Source organism: Anser brachyrhynchus, assembly GCF_964034855.1.
Source record: "Anser brachyrhynchus genome assembly, chromosome: 3".
In the NCBI taxonomy this organism is placed as follows: domain Eukaryota; kingdom Metazoa; phylum Chordata; class Aves; order Anseriformes; family Anatidae; genus Anser; species Anser brachyrhynchus.
Genome location: NC_137696.1, coordinates 21,432,015 through 21,455,019, shown reverse-complemented (window position 1 = coordinate 21,455,019; position 23,005 = coordinate 21,432,015). Strand labels below are relative to the sequence as shown.

Sequence of the window (23,005 nt, the reverse complement as noted above, 5' to 3'; positions counted from 1 at the left end):
GTTCTGGAATAGGAAGGTGGCGTTCGGGTATCTGCAGTAGAAGAGTTATTTTGCTATCTTCTCTCAAGAACTAGAGGTCCTTTGTTTCAATCAGGATGTGTTTGTTAATGCTGAAATCCGATTTCTTCAGATGGAGTAAGGCAGGCTTCCTTTTTGGAAGCAGTAATTGTCAGTTCTTAGACTGTTTAAAATCTTGGATGGAGAGGAGGACAGAAGTGGGTGATGACACAACAACTGGAATGGGAAAGTCTGCCTGGGGTGGTATGCCAAATGTCATGGGGCTTGAAAAATGATTATTTTTATCTGGTAATAACTGGTATCACAACTTACTTAAGGTGCACTTTTTTTCTGTGAGCTTTGTGCTGAAAGATGTGGGTCAGTGAATATGAGAGTATTTAAATTGTTTCAAAAATTTAAGCCCATGTGTTGTTGCACATAAGAAACTTGGAAATGAATCATTCCATCTGAGTTCTTGAAGTTTAAAAAAAAAAAAAAGAGAGAAAATTGCGCCTCCCCAAACAGCAACTTTTCTTTGCAGCTAGAGAATTTTACTAAGGCTTTTTTTGCCCAGCTCTTTTTCATTTTATACAAAAATAAATTTTGAGAATAGAAGATTGTTTATGGTAGAAATAAAAGATGCCCTTTCTGCAATAGCAAGGTGGTTCAGAAAAACATAGCGTTTTTAATTTTTTTTCTGTCAGCTACAAGCTATGCTTTTCTCTTCCAAATATGTACACAAACATTTTAACTTCACCTTACAAGGCTGCACAACAGAGCTACCTTTGAAATCTGTTTCCACACTAAGCAGAAATGAAAGCGCAGTGAAAGTTTTTCTGTGGCAGTCAGTTAATAACAGATGTCAATAGAACTTATCTGAAGTAACTTATAAGTAGTGTTGTTTCAAAATTGCCTGTGTACTTCTTGGATTTTATTTTCCAAAGTGAGTAAATGCTTATTCATGAGTATTCTTAAACCATATGAAAACCTGGAAATTTCTTTACATAAATGCAGAAAATAAAGATTGCTGGACAACGTTTAATAATGCCTATAAGAAACTTGTGCTAGAGCACAGCAGTGTGGGGTATGTTCAGGCTTCTAACCAAATGAATACAGGAAGTCAACACTTGTCTGCTCCAAAATCGCCATTTTGCAATTGCACTGCTGCATGTGATTATTTAGAATAAATGAACTCTACGAAGAATTAGTAAATCTGGACTTTGTACCCATGGATGTGTAGCATGCAAGGCTCTGAATAATTGTGTACTTCTGCTTGTAATCTGCTAAGGGGGAAAAAAAAACTTATATATTTCAGCATGAGTATTGTAACTTGGTTTGCTGACACTCCTGTCAGATGTTCAGTTTTCAGCAGTGGTGAAATTTTTAGTGACTTTCAGAAAGGTTTGTTTATATGAGTACAGTCTTTATTATTTGAATAATTCATTGCCTTATGACATCACCAACCAAAACAATAAGCCTGGCTTCTTAGTCTTTTTAAAGCTCCCTGCTTGCTTGTTCACACTGAAAAGTCACACATACGTTAGGCCTGTGTCTTGTGCACTTAAGAAGGAGCAAGAGAATCTTGTCTTGTTTCCTTTGTGGCCCTTTTTGATACAGCTAACGTATCTGACCACTACTGTTAATACAGGACAGATGAAGTGTGCCTGTATTGTTTAGCAACCAAAACCTGCTTTTCTTGCAGCAAATGGACACCCCACCATTTTAATGCTGGAAAAAATGCTTTATGTTTTTCTTAATGTTTAGTTTGCTAAGTTTCATTTTAGCTTTACTAAGATACCAGTGCAGATTAAATGAGGTTTTAGCTGTGTTTTTCAGCTCTTCAATGACTTCATGGCTTTTTTGTTATTGTTTCTTTTAAAGGTGAAAGTACCTTCTTTGTTGAACTAAGCGAGACTTCCAGCATTCTCCAGCATGCAACAGAGCACTCCCTTGTTCTTGTGGATGAACTCGGTATTTCGTCTATTTTCTAATAGATAGAAACTGTCTAAGATGTAATGACTAGCTGTAGGGCTAAATCAGAACTCAAGTACGTAGTTTTATCATAATGCTAATAATTTTTAACTAGTCAATATCTATGTAATTGTCTCAAAAACACTAATTTCTTGGGTGCCCTGGGCATTAACACAACCCCTTTTATCCCCCAATCCCTATTACCCTATTTCTAGTTGAGTTTTCCTGCCTGCCTTTGCGTGATTACTTGCAGAAAACATTGAGCAAGTCAGTATCGTGTTTCAGTGCTGAAATGTCCTCTTCTGCAGCGCAGAAGAGATTGTGATTGTTACTGAGCATATACTCCAGTGAGCTCACCCTGCCCGTGGCTCTCGTTCCTCACTGCTGTTTTGTTTTTTTTCCCCTCCATGCTGCTTGGAAGATTATTTGCCATATATCAGTTTGTAGTGTTTGTCAATGAATTGCACTTGAAAACTTTCTTTAGAATGTCACCTTTGCTTTTATCCCTCAGTCTTAATGCTTAAGGGAGTCTCTTCCATAGCAGGTAAACTATGGATGATTTACTTTGCCTCTTCTGTTCCTGAGTATACCAAAGCTTTTCAATTTCATCTCCAGGTAGAGGCACAGCTACTTTTGACGGAACAGCTATAGCAAGTGCAGTTGTTAGAGAACTTGCAGAGAAAATCAAGTGTCGAACCTTATTCTCCACACACTACCACTCCCTGGTAGAGGATTATTCACAGAATGTTGCTGTGCGGCTCGGTCACATGGTAAGTATAATAAACTGTGATACGCAAATCACGAGCACCGAGGTACAGGGACTCTTCCTCACGGCTGGCAGATCTTATATTGTTTGTGCTTTTCTGCAGTCATCTGCTCAGAGTCACAGAGGTGTCCTGAGAACAGCTAGTGATGTTTCATGCATTTATTAGTCTTGTAAGTATTACATACACTAACTTGCAGTAACATAATCTTTCTAGGCATGTATGGTTGAAAATGAGAGTGAAGATCCAAGCCAGGAAACTATTACATTCCTGTATAAATTCATCGAAGGAGCATGTCCAAAAAGCTATGGCTTCAATGCAGCAAGACTTGCTAATATTCCAGAGGAAGTTATTCAGAAGGGGCACAGAAAAGCAAAAGAGTTTGAAAAAATGATGATATCACTGAGACTGTTTAGGTAAGGCCTTGGTTCTCCATTTCTAAGTTGCACATTGCTTACTAGGTAGACATTTTAAAATTTGGGCAGCTGCTTCTGCTTTGCTTACAACTTCAGTCTTTCCGCAGAGGGGGAAGTAAAAACTATTTTTGTGAATGTCAAAGGTACTTCACAAGCATTGAGGGAGGGATGTAAGAAACCCTGGCCTGGGAGATAGCAGATATGATGAGTAATGCAGTATTTTGAGGCTGGGTCATGTGCTAGGTTCCAGGGCTAAGAGCTTGATTTGCATAGGTGCTAGGCTGGATGTGACCTGAGTCTAACTGAAGGAATGCATGAATAAGTCCTTGCTGACAGCTGCTGGGTGGGTACTGGGGGAAATCAGTCATGCAGGAACCATGGTTGCAGCGCCTCTGCAATAAGGCACTGAAGGCTGACAGCAGCCTTTACACCACAGGGAAAAAAAAAAAAAGTAATGTGTGTCTTCTAAAGCTGTGCAAGTAAGAGGAAGCTTATATTCTTGCCCCTTGGTGGCCGTGTTCAGTAACAATGACTGTTATTTTCTTTAGGTATCTGTGCCTGGTGGTAGATGATGCAACAAGTGATGCAAATGCAGTTCAGAAACTTATCACCATGATCAATCAGCTTTAAGAACAAAAATGCTTTTGTACTGGCAGTTTCTCAAAAAGGTGGTATCAGACAAGGTTATGATCTAATAAACTTTATTTTTTAAAAATGACCATTTTTCCATTGTCTTTCCTAGGAAATTAAACCCTTTAATTCTTACCTACCCTCTACATAATGGTTATTGAGTACTCCACAATATATTAAGTCTAGATGTTATGGTACATGCATACACTTTCAGGCTGTTGATTACCCACTGTCACCAATACACATAAATGGAAAAAAGCTATGAAACGGTATAGGGCTGTATATATACTTGTCTCAGCTTCATTAGAGCAGGAAATTGCTGTGATTTCCAGCAGGTTATGTAAAGTAATGTCCAGACTGTTCAAAAAAAACTATGAACAGAGTAAAATACAAGACTGTTTTGAGGAGACTTTCTACTGTGTACTTTAAAACATAGTAAAATTTCACTCACAAAACTTAGTTACATGGGTACTTTGTTTTATAGTGCATTATATTCTAGGAAGTCTCATTAAAACACTCGCTTTTTTGTTAGGGTGGTTTGAGTACAGACTATTGCTGGGGCAGGGAAGGAGATTATTCTAACTTCAGAGGACACCAGAAAAATTGCTGGATATAATTTAAGATTAGTGTTTTCTCTTTCATAGAAAGAACGTACATACTGGGACATGAGTACAGTTACAGCAAGTCTAGGTGTGCTAACAAAACAGGACACATTCAAGTACAATAAGATTTTTTTTGCTTGAAATTAGAAACAAACTACATGAGATTAAAGCATTAAAATCATATTTCTCAATCTGAATAAATGTTAAAAAAAATCAAAAGAAATGCAGAAGTGCTAGCTCACATTTTTTTACCATGTTACAAAAGCAATTGGTACCCATGTCCATAAAGGCAGCAACAAAGAATGCTGCTTGTCTACAGAATAGTACTACTGCAAATTGGACTGCGTTTCAATGCTACTTGTAAAAACACCAGCTTTCAGAAGTTGGTATCTGTACAAAATTGCAGCTTATTTTTCTTCACTTCTGTCCCTTCAAAGTCTTTGTTTACACAGTAATGCTAAAACGCCCAGTTCTGTTATCCTGAGTCAACATATTGCCACTTTCTTTTTTGGTAGGTTGAGCTCCATAGTGTCAACACCTCACACATCCGCTTTAATACAGTCTCTTTCTGCAGAAATGGGCAAGTATAACTTCCTCCAAAAAAAAGTTTTAACAGTTATGATATTAGAATGGCAGGACTTTCTTTCTGAAAGGAATTCAGTTGTGCTGCAATGTATTAGATTCTATAGGTGGAGCAGAGTCATATAGTGTATCTGTGTCATGAGTAGGCTCTCCAGCAAGCGTACAGGGGTTAGACAGTGTTCCAGCACCACAGTCACAGAAAAACCTACAAAGAAATAGAACTCTTTAGTTCTCCTGTTCACTTGCATTGTCAAAATTGCTTTACATACTTGTTCGAAACATACCTATCATGCCTAATGAATTCTACATCATGTCCTTGATGGCACTTCTTAATGCAGTTCACACATATGGCATTACGGTCTGTGGTGTTACAGGTATGACATCTGAAGAAAAATACATCACATTGCGCATGAATCAAAAACTGATAAGCTGGTAAAAGTGGTTGGGGAGAGTGGGGGGGAAGAACAGTACTTAAGGAAAGGATATGCACAGGACTAAGACTTGAGAATTTTACTCAAACGTGGATTTCATGGCACACTTTTGGCCGTGTGTTTTGAAAAAAGTTCTGCCATGTAATCCCTTTAGGTTTATGTTCGTGGTAACCATACCTTTCCCTGAAGCTCGCAATAAATTAAAGGCAATGAAACTTGATTGAAATTTTTCTCTTGCAGGTGAGGGAAAACACACATTTGTCTTTTACTGACACAGCAATTTTTAGGGACCTTGCTAAAAGAACATGCGTGAGAGTATTTGAAAAACCTTACTGTAGGTGACTAAAAATAAATTGTTACCTGTAGAAGTCATGCATCGGATAGCTGGTGTAACTTGATATCTTATATAAACACTGGCCTCTACTGACAGCTTTTTCTATGGCATCTTGATTGTTCATTATTTTGTTATCTGTTAGGGGAAAAAAACCAAAAACCACTAATTATACCTCAGTCAATGAATACATTTACTTTTTATTATTATTATTTTTAAAGATGTTAGTTTTTTGCCCACCTTTTAAAGAGCTAAAACAATTAGGAACAGTTAGTGTTGTGCCTGCATTTTAGTTTTGGCATTTAAGCACATCAAATACTCAATTCCAGATGACAAGACAGGTGCCCAGACAGTGCAGTGCTGTCCTCAGACCAAAAATACTGCTGCTCTATGCACTTTGCATAAACCATATGATAAGCTTTTGTTTAAATACTCTTTGTGAACTGGCTTGTGAAAACAGTTAGAGAAACCAGTTTAAGTTTTCCGTTCAGAAGTCTGAAAATCCAATGTCTGAAAGCCTATAGTCTACCATAAGGACTTTCATACATCCCTTCCAATAGAAAGTAAACCAGAATTAGGCCTGAAATTAGGACCACCTCCAGCATTTAAAAGATGCGTCCAATGACATAGTGAACTTGGTTATCCCTCCTTTATTCACATACTAGATCTTCTACCAAGTCCCGAAGCACACCTGACTGCTCCATCACAGCATTGACTGATGCCGTCAGTAAGCCCAGGAGCTGAGGCGTGAACCAGAGCTTATGTTTTGAGTTGGTACAAAGAAATACAGGGGACAGGCAGAATAAGCACATCCAAGCAGGTAAAAACTTCTGCAAAGTGAACGTTTCACTTCTAGAGTAACCTCCTGGAGGTTACTGCCATTCAGACCATCACTCCAAACTCCTCCAAAACGGCCCTGTCTCATGCACACTCCCTTACTAGACATGGACATTTTAGGTATATAAACTATTCCTATTTTCTGAAAAAGTGATTTGGGATCGTGAATACTCATGCTTTTAGATCCTAAAAGCCAAGTGAGGCATGCTTTTTTACTGGACACTTGCTTTCAGATTTGTGACAAAAGACTTACCATTATACTAGCTTAGAGTGTGAATCAGAGATGGGCTAAAACCCAGTGACCAGTTCAAAAACCATTTCGAGACAGAAGAGCTAATAACAGTTTTAATAATGATAGCAAAACCTTAAGTTACCTTTGAGAGTTTCTGGCTATCTGTCTAAAAATCTAAGATAGCTTAGCTTGGCTTACTACCTTCAGTTGAAAGGTTTAATTACAAATTTAGCTTAAAAACATGCCAGATCTGAACCCAAAAGTGGTACAATAACAAAAAAAAAAAAAAGCACCAAATTAAAAAGTGCAAAGTGAACAAACAAAACCAAAGAAAGGCTCAGGCTCACCTTTCATTGTTACATTGACACCAGATGCTAGAAATAAACCTCCAAAGCGGTTGTTGAAAATCTGATTGCCTTCTAATGTTGCAGTTGCATGATTAGTTATTTCAATACCTTTTTTGGGTTGGGAACAGAGAAAAGAAAAGAAAGTGGGAATAGTTAGTTAGTCCTCAGCCATTGTGCATATTTGTACCTCTCTCATAAGCTGTGAGGGTTTGAGGGTTGATTTTGTGTATGTTTTTTTTTTTTTTCTTTTTATCATAAGCTCAGGGAAAAAGTAAAATGACATAGCTAGGAATTGGACTCTGAACCACTACAAAACTGAGGTTCAGATACTTGTTGAATCCTTTCAAAGAGCTACAGCTGGCATGCATGGTTTCTGGCAGTAACAATATATTACCAGTTTATCTGATAATAAAATGCTACTTTTATCAGGCATTTCCAAGGGGTATATGATTTCTGGGTGTTTAACCTACCATCTTCATGTATATGTGAAAGTTCTTGTGCACATACCTTACCTTTCTTAAAATATCTTTTTATTATATATATATATTTTTTTTTTTTCAAGATAGGGACCTAAAAATCATTTAAATCTTAGCTTTTATCATTAACCCATGTCTTCCAAGTCATTTGTCCACGACTGATCGACAGCAACCTATCCTCCCCCCCCACTACACACAGAAAACAACACCTTTAGAGACGCCTTCTCAGAAAACTTGCTTCTTCTGAAAAAAAGATGGGAGAAAACTCAAGAATGTGATTTTAGTTGAAATGGAATAGAATGCAAGACGTATGGAAGTCTGATCATTAAGCAATAAATTACACAGAAACCATTATTAAACATTCTTCATCTCTTTTGGAGTCAGAAATGCTTATTTCAATAATTTTTCAAGTTTGTAGAATGAAAGTTAATCTTGAGATGCAATTCAAATCTCCTTAAAATGTATTTGCTATATGTTCCTTTGTTTTAAAGCAGTGATAAAATGTTCTAGACAGCTTTACCAATTACTTCTAAAATAAAATAGCAAAAAAAATATTTTACAGAAAAATGAGAAGGCAGAATGTGCATTATTTCTCAACACACGAGTAATTCCAGGACTACTGTAAAGATTTTTTGCTACAATTCTGAAATTATTTCAAAAATACACTGAAGGATATCCTGATTGCTTGTTAAAATGTCTAAGTGCTGTGGGGTAACGGAAGTCACAAATTCAGCTTTGTGAACAGCTTACTCTAAGCTCTAACACTTCAAAATTTGATTTGAATAACACAAACCTGCAGCAAATCCATCGAATATTCGATTTTTCCTTAGCACAGGGTGGCTGTTGGTGCTGATAAGAACACCAGCTTGAGCATTCCTGAAGATATCATTCTCTTCCAGAAGACCTATTACAGAACCAACAAACATTTTGGGTTATTAACATTTCCTTATCTGTAACCATTCTGCCAAACATATATTCCTTTCATTTGGGGAATACCCATCAATAGCACCAAAGTTAGTTTGTGATGCAAGTTTAAAGTCATTCTCAGTGTATAATTATATTAGGGTATTTTTTTCAGTGTACATAGTAGAATTTGGAAATGCATGCACCGTTACAGAAAATTCCTTTAAGTGCCATTTTATTTTTGTGGAAAGACTGAATCTTTTGACTTCACAATCTTTTCTTTAATTTTTCTAGCATCTTTCTGTTCTTGTCTTCTAAAACTATCATCCTGTCAACGCAAAGCTAAACTTGCATTTTTGTTATTGCAAGACTCTAAAATGCTTAAAATTAAATCTCATTTTAACTACAAAATATCAGAAGCTGTTTTCACACAACAAGCTGACACACGATAGTCAGAAGATTTTGGAAGAGGACCATTTCTAGATCTAACAGGTGTACAAAGATTCCTTTATAATTTTTTTTTTTTCTCCTTAAATCGTTGACCCTGGCAAAACATGAAATGTTCATATGCAAGATTTTGGCTAAGTGACTTCAATTTAATACTGTCTCGGTGAAATGGCAAAGCTTACAAAAACAGATGAGATAAAAAGACTGTCTTAAGCAGCAATCTAACAGTCTTCTTGGATTAGATTAATTACCTCTCCGCCCCCCACAGAGTTCAGTATTAGTGATGTAATTAAGGCTAAAAAGCATCCATATATATCTGTTATAGCTATTTTATTACTTCAAAAGACAGGAGCTAGTTTTCTAAAGAGCACTTTAAAAAGGACACAGCTTAATCTGAAATTAAACTCTTATCCAGAATACTCAGCACATGCTAGTAAGGGAAAAAATATACCTCTTCCCCCATTAAATATACAGATGCCTCCATCTCTTCCATCATGAATTTTGTTTCTTCTTAGTGTAGGGTTACTGTCTGTTTTAATCCATACACCAGCCATTGCATTATCAAAAATTTCATTGTCTTCTATAAATCCAAGGCCTTAAATTGAAGGAAGTGTGGAAAAAAATATATATAAAAAAAAGAACAATAAATGAGAAGAGATAATATTGCAGAACATAAACAGTTCTGAATAAATGAGAGAAACAGACCTACCAGAATTATAAACAAGAATACCACCATTCTGACCTCCCCAGATCTTGTTGCGTCTTATTTTGGGGTTGCTTCCAGTTCTAGAGAGATACATACACACAGAAGTCATTTAACAAAGTTCACTATTTCTCAAGGCCAAAGATTTGAAGCACCTCTGTAGAAATGCCCAATGGATCTCATTGTTTGGAAACCTGAATAAGATACTGTATTTTCCAGCAGGCAAACAGGTTTTAATTTTTACATGCTTCATAGGTCACACCTTCTGGTCAAAAACCAGGCTATATTAGAAGCAATTCTTTATTGAAGCAGAGGATATTCAGAAATACTGAATTCAAAAAAAGTTATTTTTAGAAACTGAGTGACAAGAACAGGATAAAACAGCACAACACAATGTTTAGACATAAGAATCAGAATACATTTTACCTTATCTGAACCCCTGAGTACATGTGATTATAGATGTCATTGTCTTCTAGCACGCCATGTCCATTGTCATAAAAATAAACTCCAACCTAACATATAGAAAAATAAATTATGAGTTTGAAAGTAAAATATAAAAACGCAAAAGAACTTTCTTCTTTTTTGGCCCCCTTCTAACACACAAAGTAAAACTCACCTGTTTCCCGCTATGTATTCTGTTTCTCCTCAAGACTGGAGTGCTCCCCGTTGTCACCCAGACCCCAGCCAAAGTATTGCTGTAAACTTCATTTTCCTCAATCACACCTTGTCCTTTTTCATGCTAAATACAAGAAGTATAAGAGTCGAGAAAAACTGCTAACTGCAAATATTGTTTATCTGGTTGCACCCACCATCCCCAACATGGATTCTTTACTGTGGAAATATAATTCTCTTCTATTTGAGTATATATTCACACTATTAAAAAAAAATAACATTACAATTTTGACTGTTTGTCATAAAATTATGAACACTCTACATATAAACCACCATATTTCAAGGCTCTGCCGTAGTATTTGCTAATGTCTGCTAGTTTTTGTTAGAAGAGGTACTTCCCCAGCACCATGCCATCAGATGAAAGCTGTGGCACATAGCACTTAAACCTACACCCAGCCTTGTCCACTAGACTGACAAAAAATTGCACGTCACTTTAAACTGACATCTTTATCACATTTTTGTGCTTAAAAGCAAAGCAACAGTATGAACTGTTCTGGTTAGATCTGTCAAATGAGCAGATTAACACATGTAGCATTAGCTGAACATTTGGTAATTTCTGGTAGGAAAACATGCAAATATTTCTTTAAACAAAATCTGACATGGCTCAAGATGGCCTGACAGCTCATTGTGCTTTATTCCTCACTTTTACAATACATGCCTGTAAAGCACCTGCAACGCATATCATAACTTCAAGGCAAAAAAAAATAAATCTGAGGTTACTGAATATATGTAAATGCGTAACACGCAAAAAAAGCTGAACAGATTTCTAAATTTATTTTTTAAAAAAGCTTTTATCCAACAAGTGAAGTTCTGCCATCCCATTTTAAATGGTGTACTCTGTAACAGAAATAATTTAGTAACACTTGTAAGAGCCTTAATCTTCTAAGTACGAGCACCAGCTTCAGCCTATTACAATTAACCTAAGAAATCTAGTCATTGTAAGTACAAACATTTTACGTATAATATACACTTTGGCAACGTTTCTATGAACAGAAATTAAGTCTGCATGTCTGCTTGTGGGTCATGCTTACCACGTAAATTCCACCATGCTGACCATCATGAATCTTGTTGTGTCGAACTATGGGACAGCTGTTCGTTCGAATCTGTATTCCTGCTAATGCATTACCTAATAACAAAAATGGTATTTAATACAACGCATATGCTCATTTTTCTCTGAATTCAAGATGCAATAATCAAATCAGCTTACCGTAAATGTCATTTCCTTCAATAAGGCCTCTTCCATCACCGAAGATATAAACACCACCTTGATTCCCATTAAAAATTGCATTGCCCCTAAGAAACGAAAGAATCGACATTACGAAATTGTTATAATAATAGTACACAATATATAATGTCTAGGACTGTATAGTACCCAGACTTGAAATATTTTTTTTCTGTGTCTTTTCAAGAAATACGCCCTTCCAAATACACATGCAAATTAAAAAACACAGTTCGGTCAAACACAGACAGTAATCTCATTTTTACGTATACAGGAATATTTTCAGTTCATTAGAAATAAATGAAATAAGGTTGCACTTTTCCCATTCCAATCAACTCTCTTATTCTAAGTAGTAAAATATCAATAGGGAAAACAATACCTTATTGTTGGGTCACTGTTTGAGGTAATCCATACACCTGCAAAATTGTTTGCATAGATTTTGTTCTCTATGAATTGTCCTCTTCCTTTTTCATGAACATAGATTCCTCCAGTCTGGCCATGATGAATTTCACACCGAACCACTGTAGGATTGGCATAGGCTTTAACTTCAAAACCCGCTATCCTGTTTCTATGGATGTTGCAGCTTTCGAAATAACCCTTAAGACACAAAATATACAATGTTTCCCATAAATGTCTTTTCTCAATTGAAGGCCGAACATCGAGATGTTATTCTCTCTCCCCTCCAAACACCATGGTCATTTAGAAGGAAACAGTATCAAAGCTGACAAAACATCAGCACTTACAAGGCTAATGAAGACAGCTACTGTCACTATATCCTGTTTTTCCCGGAAAATAAAATACTGTTTCAAAGACACTCCGTAGTGCTATTTATTAGTACTGATTGAATTACCAGTAAAAATGGCAACTCTGGATATAGCACCTCAAAGAGGACTGAATATCAAATTTCTTTAGCAGCTACAAAGCCCACACGTCTAGTATCTGAAGGACAGTGTTAGACGACAACGGGCTCTTTTTTTCCAACCACATATATATTCTGTACAAATATAATTAATTTAGGAAGAAGCGCCCTAAAATTCTTTGTAATGACTGGTCAGAATAAATGCATATGGCTGTGGGAGATAAGTAACATTTCCACTGCTTGATAGTAACTAACCTCTTCTCCCTTTCTTCAAGTCTGAGCTGCCAATGAATAAACTCTCCCTCCACCCCCACGCAGTTACACACTTCATTTAGACACTGCAGTAGTATGTGTCAATTATAAAAAAGCAAGAATATATGCAGTTCAAGGAAGAAATCAAGACAGTGTGTGCTTTACCCTACTTTGAGGACTGCAGACAGGAAAGGGACTACATTGATTAAGCAAGCTCCAAAAAAGTACTATCAGTATACATGGCTTGGATCCTCAGGCCTGTGTGGTAAGTCAAATGGAAAATGACTGTTTTTTGTAAATACTCAGAATATATTTCAAGAATTTAGGATTAGGTCTGGTCTCCAAGTGAGATGAGACATTTTCAGAATTCTTGAAGATGCCACACAATAACAGACAGGGGAATGTAAACAAGATCTCTTTAGAAATACACCCTTATGCCAACAGGCAGCCTTCTGTGATTCTCATCCCCAAAGGAAACACTATTTTCTCATTTTTGTTTGAAGAGAGGCTGTATATGAAACTTAGGTAGGATGACAACTTGGTATTAAAAAAGCTTCATCCTCTTCATGGTGGAATACATCATTTCAATTAAGATGCTACTTCATGGTCTGGTATCTTTTTAATTACTTCACAGATTATCTTTGAGTGCTAAATATGCTGCAACTACGAAAACTGCTTGGGTGAAAGAAAAAGGGTACATAAGGTGTGCTTCATCACAGAAATCGCAAAGAAGCTGCAAACAGGGTTGCTTAATATAAAAAAAGGCTCTGTGATTAGTAACAAAGGAGTAAATGATCACAGAATCATAGACTGGTTTGGGTTGGTAAGATCTTTAAAGATCATCTAGTCCAATACTCCCTGCCATGGCCTGAGACCTCTTTCACTAGAACAGGTTGCTCAAAGCCCTGTGACACTGTGTAATTCCAGTAATGGGGATGCACACAGGAAATAGATTACAAAAATACCAAGTCTAAGCAGACTCAAAATACTATTTCTGAAGCAGAAAGAATCACAGAATCACAGAATTGTAGGGGTTGGAAGGGACCTCAAGACATCACCGGGTCCAACCCCCCTGCCCAAGCAGGTTCCCTAGAGCAGGTTGCCCAGGCAGGCGTCCAGACGGGCCTTGAATATCTGAAATATATGAAAAGCTGCTAATAAAAAAAAGCTTCATAATATATGAAAGCTACTTTTAAAACATTAAGAAGTAGTCTCCGTACAAGATTTATTTAAAATACCAGGCAAGGCATTAGCTGCAGGCACAAAATGACAGTTACAATGACAGAAAGGCTGCTATGTGGGTAAGACAACACTGGCGTAACCTGTTAAGACCCGACCAGAGAAAGTAATTGCAAACAAACACACACCACAGTAACTGTAGTGTTGATGCTTCCACGTGCTACTTAGCATACAAAGTGTATGTGGCAGCAAAGATCCTTTCCTGCAAAGTTGGACAAGATCAGGAGACTTTTTACATCAAGACTAATTCAGGAATTCATTTTGTTTGTGCTTTCTGCATTTTATCCAGTCCAACGAATACTGCTTTGAAATATATTTAGGTTAAATTTTTTAATTGATGCAATTTTTTTCACTTTTTTTTTTTCCTCAGAAGAACTTTTCTGTATTTTTATACTTTTTTTTCTTATTTCAAGAATAACAGTATTACAGAAATGCAGACATCTCACATTATTGTTTGAAAAATATAGGTATTCAAAAAAAAGGAAATCATGCAAATTTTAAGATTTCCTAAATATTTACTGAAACTCATAGTCTCAATAGGGCAAGAAAAAAAAGACCAAGATAGAAAGAAGAACTGCTAAAGAGTATCTGTCTTTGTATTGACTTAATTAAATATATAATAAATGTGACTGACAACATAAAAATATATGTTCATAAAAATTTGCCTACCAAAGTCTGGAATGGTCTCTATTTGAGAGTTGGTGGATTTTTAAAAAAAAAAACAGCATAAAGAAAAACATATTCAAGATGCAGAACAAACCCTTTATTTTTAGGGGATAGGAAAAATTTGCTATTGCAGCAAAAGGCCAACTGAATTTTTATGTACTCCACATAGAAACTAGCAAAAGCTTCATTACCATTTTTGGACTACGTAAACACTTCTTTAAAATGATCTGATTTGTAATATTTAAAAGAATGAGTGCTATATTTCTCATTTGGGAACAAGGAAAATGAAGACCTATGCCTTGCTCTCAACTACAAATTACAAAATTATGTTAGCTTATTCTTACAGTACATTTGAACGTTCTCTGTTGTTTGCATACGATGATCAAATACAGTTTAGTCTGGCAACTTGTCTCAGGCACCTGGCAAGAGACATCAGTGTAAGACACTGAGGGATGCCAGGGCCATTGCCGCATTTTTAATGCCTGTTTGTTCAATGTTTGGCACAAGCCCTAGCAAACAGCAGAATACTGCTGGTTTAGAAATAAGAGGTTAAGTTTCTACAAGCATCAAAACACAAAGAACAGTCTGAGAACATGAAAGTGAAAAACAAAGCACTCTTTAACCTTTCAGAGTCAGCGCTGCAGTACAGAAACCCACGGAAAAATAACGTGTAGGGTAGGAATTTGGTACTGGAATGCACTTATCCTGCTTCACAGTTACAACCAACCAAAGAAAGATATATTCAGCCAAAAATACCACATGAGAAGCAAGAGAAAAAGTATAGAGAAAATCCACTCATTTGGTAGGTATGCAGGATTTGTATCTGAAAAATACCGTGTCGCTTAAAGGATATTTACATTTTGCAATGGTGTTACATCATCATCTCTATCGCTGGCCTGATACAGAACAGAGGACTCTGAAAAAAGCAGGCTTCGAGATGGAAGGAGGCAGGGGGAAATCTTTCAAAGGAATTTATGACTAAGAAGCATTTCAATAGTGGAACTAGGCCACTCTTAAGGATATTATATTGTAAAAATTGACCTGTTTTTCCTCCTACTTATTGAAATACTTCCCAAATATACAGGCCAATGCTGCTGCATTCCTCCCCCTCCCTTTTTTTTTAAACTCTAAGTATCTCAAAGACTGCATTGCTCTGCACATTTAACCATAGTTAGTATGTGAGACAAGAGGATCATCCCTCTTATTTGCAGCTAAGATAAATATTAACCACATTCTCTTTAATATGCTACTGTTTCTTTTATATAAAAAGGCAAAATGTCTTTGTATTCCGTTTTGCTTGTGAAACCACGTTGATCACAGTGTTAGAATAGATAGTATTAGTATAGACTGTGTATTCATTCTAGCTGGAAGAAAACAAAACACTTCTGTTTCCAATGAATCAAGTGAGCACAATCTAGTTTTATTATTATTACTATTTTACAAAAACATTTCAGTACTCATATGCTAAACACTTATAATTCAGTACTTAAACCAGAAGCTTATCCTAGCCAGATTTTCAACCAACCCTCAAGCCTATGCACACAGACAGCTCCCCTCTGGGAATTACTGAAGCATTCACCTTTGCCAGCCTTCCTGTAGCTGAAATAATTTTATTACATGTTTCAGAGCCTGTTTAAGTCTTGGAGGGATGTATGGATATAGGTATCCATTGAAGTGGATTAAGAGTGCTTATACAATACATTAATACAGCTTAGATGAGGCAGTGGCAGCCTGCAAACACTGAGCTACTATAAAACAAAGACATAACGTCTTAGGTTTGCCATCACTCTTTGCAAAATGCCTACACAACTACATTTCTAGAACACATATAATGTTTAAAAAACATAAATCTGCCAGAGGGCTGCTAGAAGGGAGCTCTGTGCTGGTGTAATATTGCCCAACACAGAGCAAATGTGCTCCTTAGGGTGTAACAGAGAACGGAGAAGAAGCACCTAACAGAGCAAAATCCTACCACATTTAAACTTCTGCTAGCCAGAAGATTTTCACAGAATGGTTTAAGTGGTGAGGGACCTCTAGAGGCCATCTGGTCTAATGCCCCTGCTCAAGCAGGTACACCTCGAGCAGGTTGCCCAGGACCACGTCCAGATGGCTGTTGAAGATCTCCAAGGAGGGAGACCCCACAACCTCTCCAGGCAACCTGTGCCACGGCTCCATCACCTTCAGAGGGAACCTCCTGTGTTCCAGTTTGTGCCCACTGCCTCTTGTCCTGTCGCTGGGCACCAATGAAATGAACCTGGCTCCACCTTTCTATCCTTTTCTCAGGTATTTATAGACATTGATAAGGTCCTCCCTGAGCCTCCTCTTCTCCAGTATGAAGATTTTATGCCAGCTGCAAAAACAACAGCAGTACACATCCTGATTAACTTATGGTGAGACCAGGAAGCTGCAAATCAAACTGCTACAACTAGTACTGCATTGCTCCTTTACTCCTACTTCCCCAACAACTTGGGTGGAAAGGAAAAAGGCATCAGTAGTTTGTGTACACAGTCCATCTTTTGTTAGTACTATCTACAGACATAACTCTCATCAAAAACCCAACCAAGCCTGAGCTAGAATTAAAGCAACATAACAAGTACTTACAAAGGCAGGAAGATGCCCTAACTAAAGGAAAAAAGACCCACAATTTAGTGAGCATAGACACACTTGGGGATCAAAATATGGATCTTCTAAAGTCGTCTGCTTCTCTTCTTCCTCTTTCCCATGATAAAATAACATGGATTTTTTGGGAAAGTTTGCTATGTTGCGTTTACCATAATTGCATTTAGTATCTATAGAAAATATGGAAATCCATTTCCCAAAATAAAGGTCTTATTTTATTCAATCAGGAATCTGATACCTAGCCAATACTCTCCCAAGACACAAATAGTAGAAAAACCTCATGTAAAAAGTTCAGCAGAAAAGTTAAAGCAAATTAGTACCTGAATTGACACATTTAATTTAAGAGTAAGATTACTTTAAAATGTTGGACTATTGTTTGTTTGGAGCAAACACTGAGTGAGTATAACTTAAAAATTATTAACTAACGCAGTTAGGTAACTGAACATACTAAATCTGGAAGGAGAGTATGATAGTAAGATGAAATACATGGAGGCTATGGAAGGAACAGTAGATCCGAAGGTCATAAGATGAGTGAGAAAGTGAAATGAGAAAGCAGAGGTCCTGTCTGCACCCAAGCTACGTTTGTATTAGTGTGACTCGGGACTCATCTTTCTCAGCTAGTCAAAGCCATTAGTGTTCAATGTGTGCATTTTTACTAGTATTATCTTTCTTGGAAACTAAGATCTACCAGCAAAATTACAACTTAGATGATAACAGACATTTACTTACAAAGAATAACAGGCTACCTATTCTGTTATCTAACAGAGCATCTGTTGATAGAATATGCTAACTAATTACGGTCTTCTCACCAAAAAAGAAGCCTAACATATTTAGTCACAACTAGTCAAGTGCTGTGTCAGGTAGTGGCTAGGAACAAAATGTATGGAAGGGAATATGCAGTAGTATCTGACAGTACATAACACATGCACTGGGTTTGGCTGACCTTCTTCTTCAACAGTGTTCTGAAATTAAGTCTGTTAAAAAGGAGGCTTTCGTTCCGACAGCAGCTGTTTATCTACAGCACCTTTAGAAAAGGAAGCCCTAAGCAACTGCCTATGTAGTTTATCATTCTCTACAAATCCCTATCAAGCAGTACACAACTCCTACAACAAGATAATCAAATTCTGTGCTACCAATGTTAAGGTAAAAAGGAATCTTTTTTTTTTTTTTTTTAACACCACTTGATCTGAAAGCAAGCAGCATTAACCTCAGTAGCCCTCATTTAGCTCATTTAGTCTGACATTTAGTTCACTGTACTTGATTCACATTCTGTACTTTTAATGTGCAACTCACATTTGTGCTCATAATTATAACAAAAAGTGACCAGAAAAAATCCTGCCATTTTTGTCAGCTGAGGGGGGGAGGGGGGACAGGGACTAGGAGTTCAGCATTCAAGCAGGAAAAACAATGATTTGGCACTGTTTGGAAGACATGCAGAGTATTTTGCCAAAAACAAATGCGCAAATAATCTTTTACTTGAATGGCAAAAATCCATTCTGCTTTCTATTTCAAGGAATACGCACAGTCATTACACATTAGTTTATATGCACATAGAAAGTATCACCTTCATCCCACAGAAACATTTTTATGAAAGAATGCACGAATTCTGAAGTAAAATTTTGTGATAAAATTCGACAACTAAGTCTGTGCTAAAATGAGTCTTCTTTCCAGAGAAGTTGGGCATACCCTGTTTCGGTGATGTACATTAAAATAGGACTGGTTAAGTGTCCACACAGCGATTTATTATGCTTTCAAATCTTCTAGCACCTAAAGGTACAGAATCCTACAAGAAAAAAATTAGTTTTGTTCTATTTTGAAAGAAAAAGAACAAAGTGATAGTGTAAATGTAAGCCTACCATTTATACCCTACTTCAAGAGGTATTTTATCACTTCAACATAATTCAATATAAGAGGCTGCCAATCAAATGCAAAAAGTACTTAAATCTCTCAGCTAAAACTATCTTTAAAATGAAATTGGCCACAGAAGGGCAAAAGAAGCAGCAACAGGCATATTTTTAAATAACTATTCACATGTAAAAGCATGTTTTTTAAAAAATATATTTCCTCAATAATGAGCAAAGTCTGAAGACTTCAGCTATGCAACGTCATCTATCTTTCTTCAAAAGAAGAAAATAAACGTTACCATGCCATGGTCAAAAGTGAAAACGCCAACATCACGTCCATGATGAATGTGATTCCGTCTGATAATGGGATTTCCATGGTTTTTAACCCAAATTCCTGCTAATGCATTGTTGGAGATCTCGTTGTCCTCATATATTCCCTGGGAAATAGAAAAGTAAATTAAGATGGGAAACATAAACAGTAAACAATTTTATCAAAGTAGAAGAATTGATTCAGAAAATACCTGTGCATGGTCTGTAATGTAAAGTCCAACATTTTCACAGTCGCTGATGTTACAGTGTTTAATAGTAGGACAAGCTCCCTGGCCACTGACACATACTGCAGAGCCAACTGAAAGAAAACAGTACAGTTACCATAGCTTCAAAGCACAGTGTATCTATAAATAGTCTGGCACCAGTCTTGCAAGAAAAGTTAGCGTGAACTGATATTTCAAAAAGATCTGCCATGCGCAGTGCCAAAGCACTGCAAGCCACTGGTGGAAAAACACCTGCGTCATCATTTTGTAGATACAAAAATCTGAGGCAGGAGTTGCTTTTTAAAATCACTCTTCCCAGGTTATGCAGCAGCATATAACTGCCAGAATAGACAACAGTTTCTGTAATAACTCATGTTTATGAAAGTTCTCATTTGTTTCCCCACAGCCCGTCCACTGTATACCATTAATATTTGTATACAAAAGACACAAGAAATATAATAAAATTCTTTGATAATTCCTGCCTTCTTTTAATTCCGTTTAACCCTTCAGAACCCAGTACTTCCAAAGCCCAAACAAGTAACAACACCGTAGCATACGCAGACACCCTGTTTAACTCAATACAAGCAGCACCAGCAGCGCAAGGTAGAGCACAGAACTACACCCCAGCAATCCACACATCTCTTCCCAGTTGAATTACAACGCTCCTTGCTGCAGCTCCTTGGGTGATTTTACCTAACATGCTATCTATTACCCAGAAAACAAACTCTTCAGGGAGCTAGGACTCAAACTGCTCAGGACTTCACCAGACCAGCTCAATTCCCTCCTTTCCATGAGGAATGAAAACATGCAGTTCTGCTCCATGGCAGATTCACAGCGATTTCAGAATGGTAACATTTCATCTCAGCATATCTGGCCTACATAACACACGCCTTCCCTTCAATTAAACACCACTAAATAAGCAAGCTGGTACATGCCCTATTAGTAAGCTTTCGTATTACTTCAAGCATACCACAACAACTAGCCTTTAATAATTCATAGACTCATTCAGGGAGCTGCTTTTGTAAAATCCTGAAGAAATCATTCTGGTTGTCTGATCTGACCGTATGAATAATACAGACTGCAACACCTCCCCGGGTTAACTCCTGCTTCGATTCTAGTAGCTGGAATGTCAGCACACATCTTTCAGATACACTTAGTTTTGATTTGAAGGTTTTCAACAATTGAGAAACCACCTAAAGCTTGTTAGAGCTTGTTACACACTTGTTACCCTGTGAATTTACACTTCGGTTTTTAATCTGAATTGCCCCAGTTTCAGTATCCAAATATTGGGTACAGATATGTTGTATACAGAAAACTAAGGCATGTATTTAGTGCAAACAACCTATTCCCTCAGTCTGCTCGTTGCAGAAGTAACAGTTTGTGATCAGTATGCATTTCATTATAAATGAGTTCTGCTTTATCCTTTAGGACTTTTTGTTGACCTGTTTCTGAATTTTCAACGTGTTGCCATGGGCACCAGCAACAAGAGGACTTGACCTTAACCAGGACTAAAGATGGGCACAATACAACCCGTTTCCCCTCAATATTCCCCCATGCCTAACTAAGCATCACATTAGTTCTTTGGACCACTCAGCTACATGTGGGTTCGTATTTAGCTGTTTACCTACAATGACTCCTAAAGCTTTTCCCAGGAACACAGCTTCCCAGGATAGAGGTTTATCACTTGCACCCAACGGGCTGTTCCTATTTCCTAGTTACTTTGCATTTTTCTGCATTAATGTGAATATTGTTTAAGAGAGCCCATGTTACAAAAAGGGTACAGCAACACATCCTCCTGGTTATTTGTAACACCCTAAATCATCATCTACAAACTTCATCAGTTATATGGTTTTATATTCTCTGCAAGTCATTGATAATGTTAGAGGGGCTTGAAGTCAAGAAGCCATCTTTGAAAAAGCCACAAAGTCATAAAAATAACTTGTGGGGTAATTATAATCTATTCAATGTGTGCTATGTTAATTCTGTGGAATTCAGATGCTTTAAAGCAGTGCAAGATAAATTTGAGTGTCTTTGAGGGATCTACATAGTTTATATTGGGACTGCTCCCTTCTTTTACTCAGATGAAGTCATCAAAAATGCTAACAGTATAATGCAACCATTAACATTTTCTGTAGTTATATTTGTTTCGATCATTAATTTTAACTCTTGACTGACCATCCACCTGTATTCACCGTCTCCTCATTCTATCCATGATCAGTAAGCAGTATTGTTTGCCATATTTCATCCTGTTTAGTGTTAGTATCCCACCTCTCTCCCACCCACCCCCAACAGGTTCTCATTCACCACCCAATCCAGGCTTCAAGTTACTGTTTATACCTAAGAGGAGTTCAGAAGATTTCTTGGCCCATTCTTTAAACTCTTCTATGATTTTAGAATGGCTGTTTTTACAGCTGTTTAACCTCATCCATGGTTACTCTCAGAGTAGAACGTATCTCATTATTCCTCTAGGGTATGAGCACATTTATCATTCCTACCTATTCTCATTAAATATAGAGCAAAAATTACACAACACTTCTCAAATTCTTCCGTATCTATGACAGATCAGCATCATTGCTAGAACTTCAAGTTCAAGTTTTCCAAGTTAGGGCACAATCACTGTCTCTTCTGAATAATTTTTCATCTTGTTTTTTAGTTTTGTTTTGTTTCTCTTGTGGGAAGACAACGGGACATTTCTGAAGGGCTACTATTTTGTTGAGGGGAAGAATTTCCCCATTTCTTACAATTCCTAGTTGCTTCCAATTTATATTAACTGCTAATAATTTCTCCTTTCTTTTATCTCCTAATTGTTTTCACTCCTTTTCCTCTACCTCTTGCATGACATTAAGGAATTGTGCATTTTGGGGAACCCAGTAAGATGTTCTAAAAGTGTACCTCTATCACATTTTGATTATAAAAGCACTCTTCATTCTGACTCACTTCACTGGACTTATTGATTGGGTGAAATTGGTTCTTTAGAAGGACCAAGCACATCTTACTAGTTTAGGCTTTTTTTATTTTGCTTTTAACTTAGAATATAATGATTGCACACAAAAACAATACTTTAAATAAATAAATGAGGCATATTGCCATCAACTTTTGGTTTTGTCTGTCAAGATGAAAACCAATCCAGATTTCTTCTGCAATGGATGCAACAGAATATCTAGACTCAGGATCTTCCCATTTAAACTTTATTTTAAAATTTCAAAGATAGTTTGGACTGGTAGTAAGAGACCTCCAGCTGAAATCACTTACACAGCTCCCATCTTTACATATTACATAAAGAATTTAACATATAACAATATAACAATCTAGAAACAGGCTTTAATGCAATTAGATCTACAGAAAGGGTATCAAGCATGTACTAGGAGAGAGATTCTGAATGTTAATGGATCAATATTTCAGAGATGCCATTGACTTGGAAACAGTAAATGGC

At 36.9% G+C, this 23,005-nt stretch overlaps 2 protein-coding genes across 6 annotated transcripts in view; one reads left to right on the top strand and one right to left on the bottom strand.

Annotated features, from left to right (window-relative positions):
- Positions 1-3,866, top strand: part of MSH6 (mutS homolog 6) — a 96,209-nt gene extending 92,343 nt beyond the window's left edge. For all 3 annotated transcript variants that reach the window (XM_080587595.1, XM_080587594.1, XM_080587593.1), the window contains 4 exons: positions 1,879-1,968; positions 2,584-2,738; positions 2,949-3,148; positions 3,697-3,866. In XM_080587595.1, coding sequence (XP_080443721.1) covers positions 1,879-1,968; positions 2,584-2,738; positions 2,949-3,148; positions 3,697-3,778 — 527 coding nt within the window. In that variant the 3' untranslated portion in view covers positions 3,779-3,866. The remainder of the gene's footprint in view (positions 1-1,878; positions 1,969-2,583; positions 2,739-2,948; positions 3,149-3,696) is intronic.
- The window catches only part of FBXO11 (F-box protein 11), a 73,839-nt gene continuing 54,666 nt past the window's right edge, over positions 3,833-23,005 (bottom strand). For all 3 annotated transcript variants that reach the window (XM_080587601.1, XM_080587600.1, XM_080587602.1), the window contains exons 10-23: positions 19,561-19,667; positions 19,339-19,476; positions 11,940-12,157; positions 11,549-11,634; positions 11,373-11,467; positions 10,286-10,408; positions 10,096-10,181; positions 9,676-9,752; positions 9,418-9,561; positions 8,410-8,520; positions 7,141-7,248; positions 5,754-5,862; positions 5,247-5,345; positions 3,833-5,167 (exon numbers count right to left, since the gene is read on the bottom strand). In XM_080587601.1, coding sequence (XP_080443727.1) covers positions 5,038-5,167; positions 5,247-5,345; positions 5,754-5,862; positions 7,141-7,248; positions 8,410-8,520; positions 9,418-9,561; positions 9,676-9,752; positions 10,096-10,181; positions 10,286-10,408; positions 11,373-11,467; positions 11,549-11,634; positions 11,940-12,157; positions 19,339-19,476; positions 19,561-19,667 — 1,631 coding nt within the window. In that variant the 3' untranslated portion in view covers positions 3,833-5,037. The remainder of the gene's footprint in view (positions 5,168-5,246; positions 5,346-5,753; positions 5,863-7,140; positions 7,249-8,409; positions 8,521-9,417; positions 9,562-9,675; positions 9,753-10,095; positions 10,182-10,285; positions 10,409-11,372; positions 11,468-11,548; positions 11,635-11,939; positions 12,158-19,338; positions 19,477-19,560; positions 19,668-23,005) is intronic.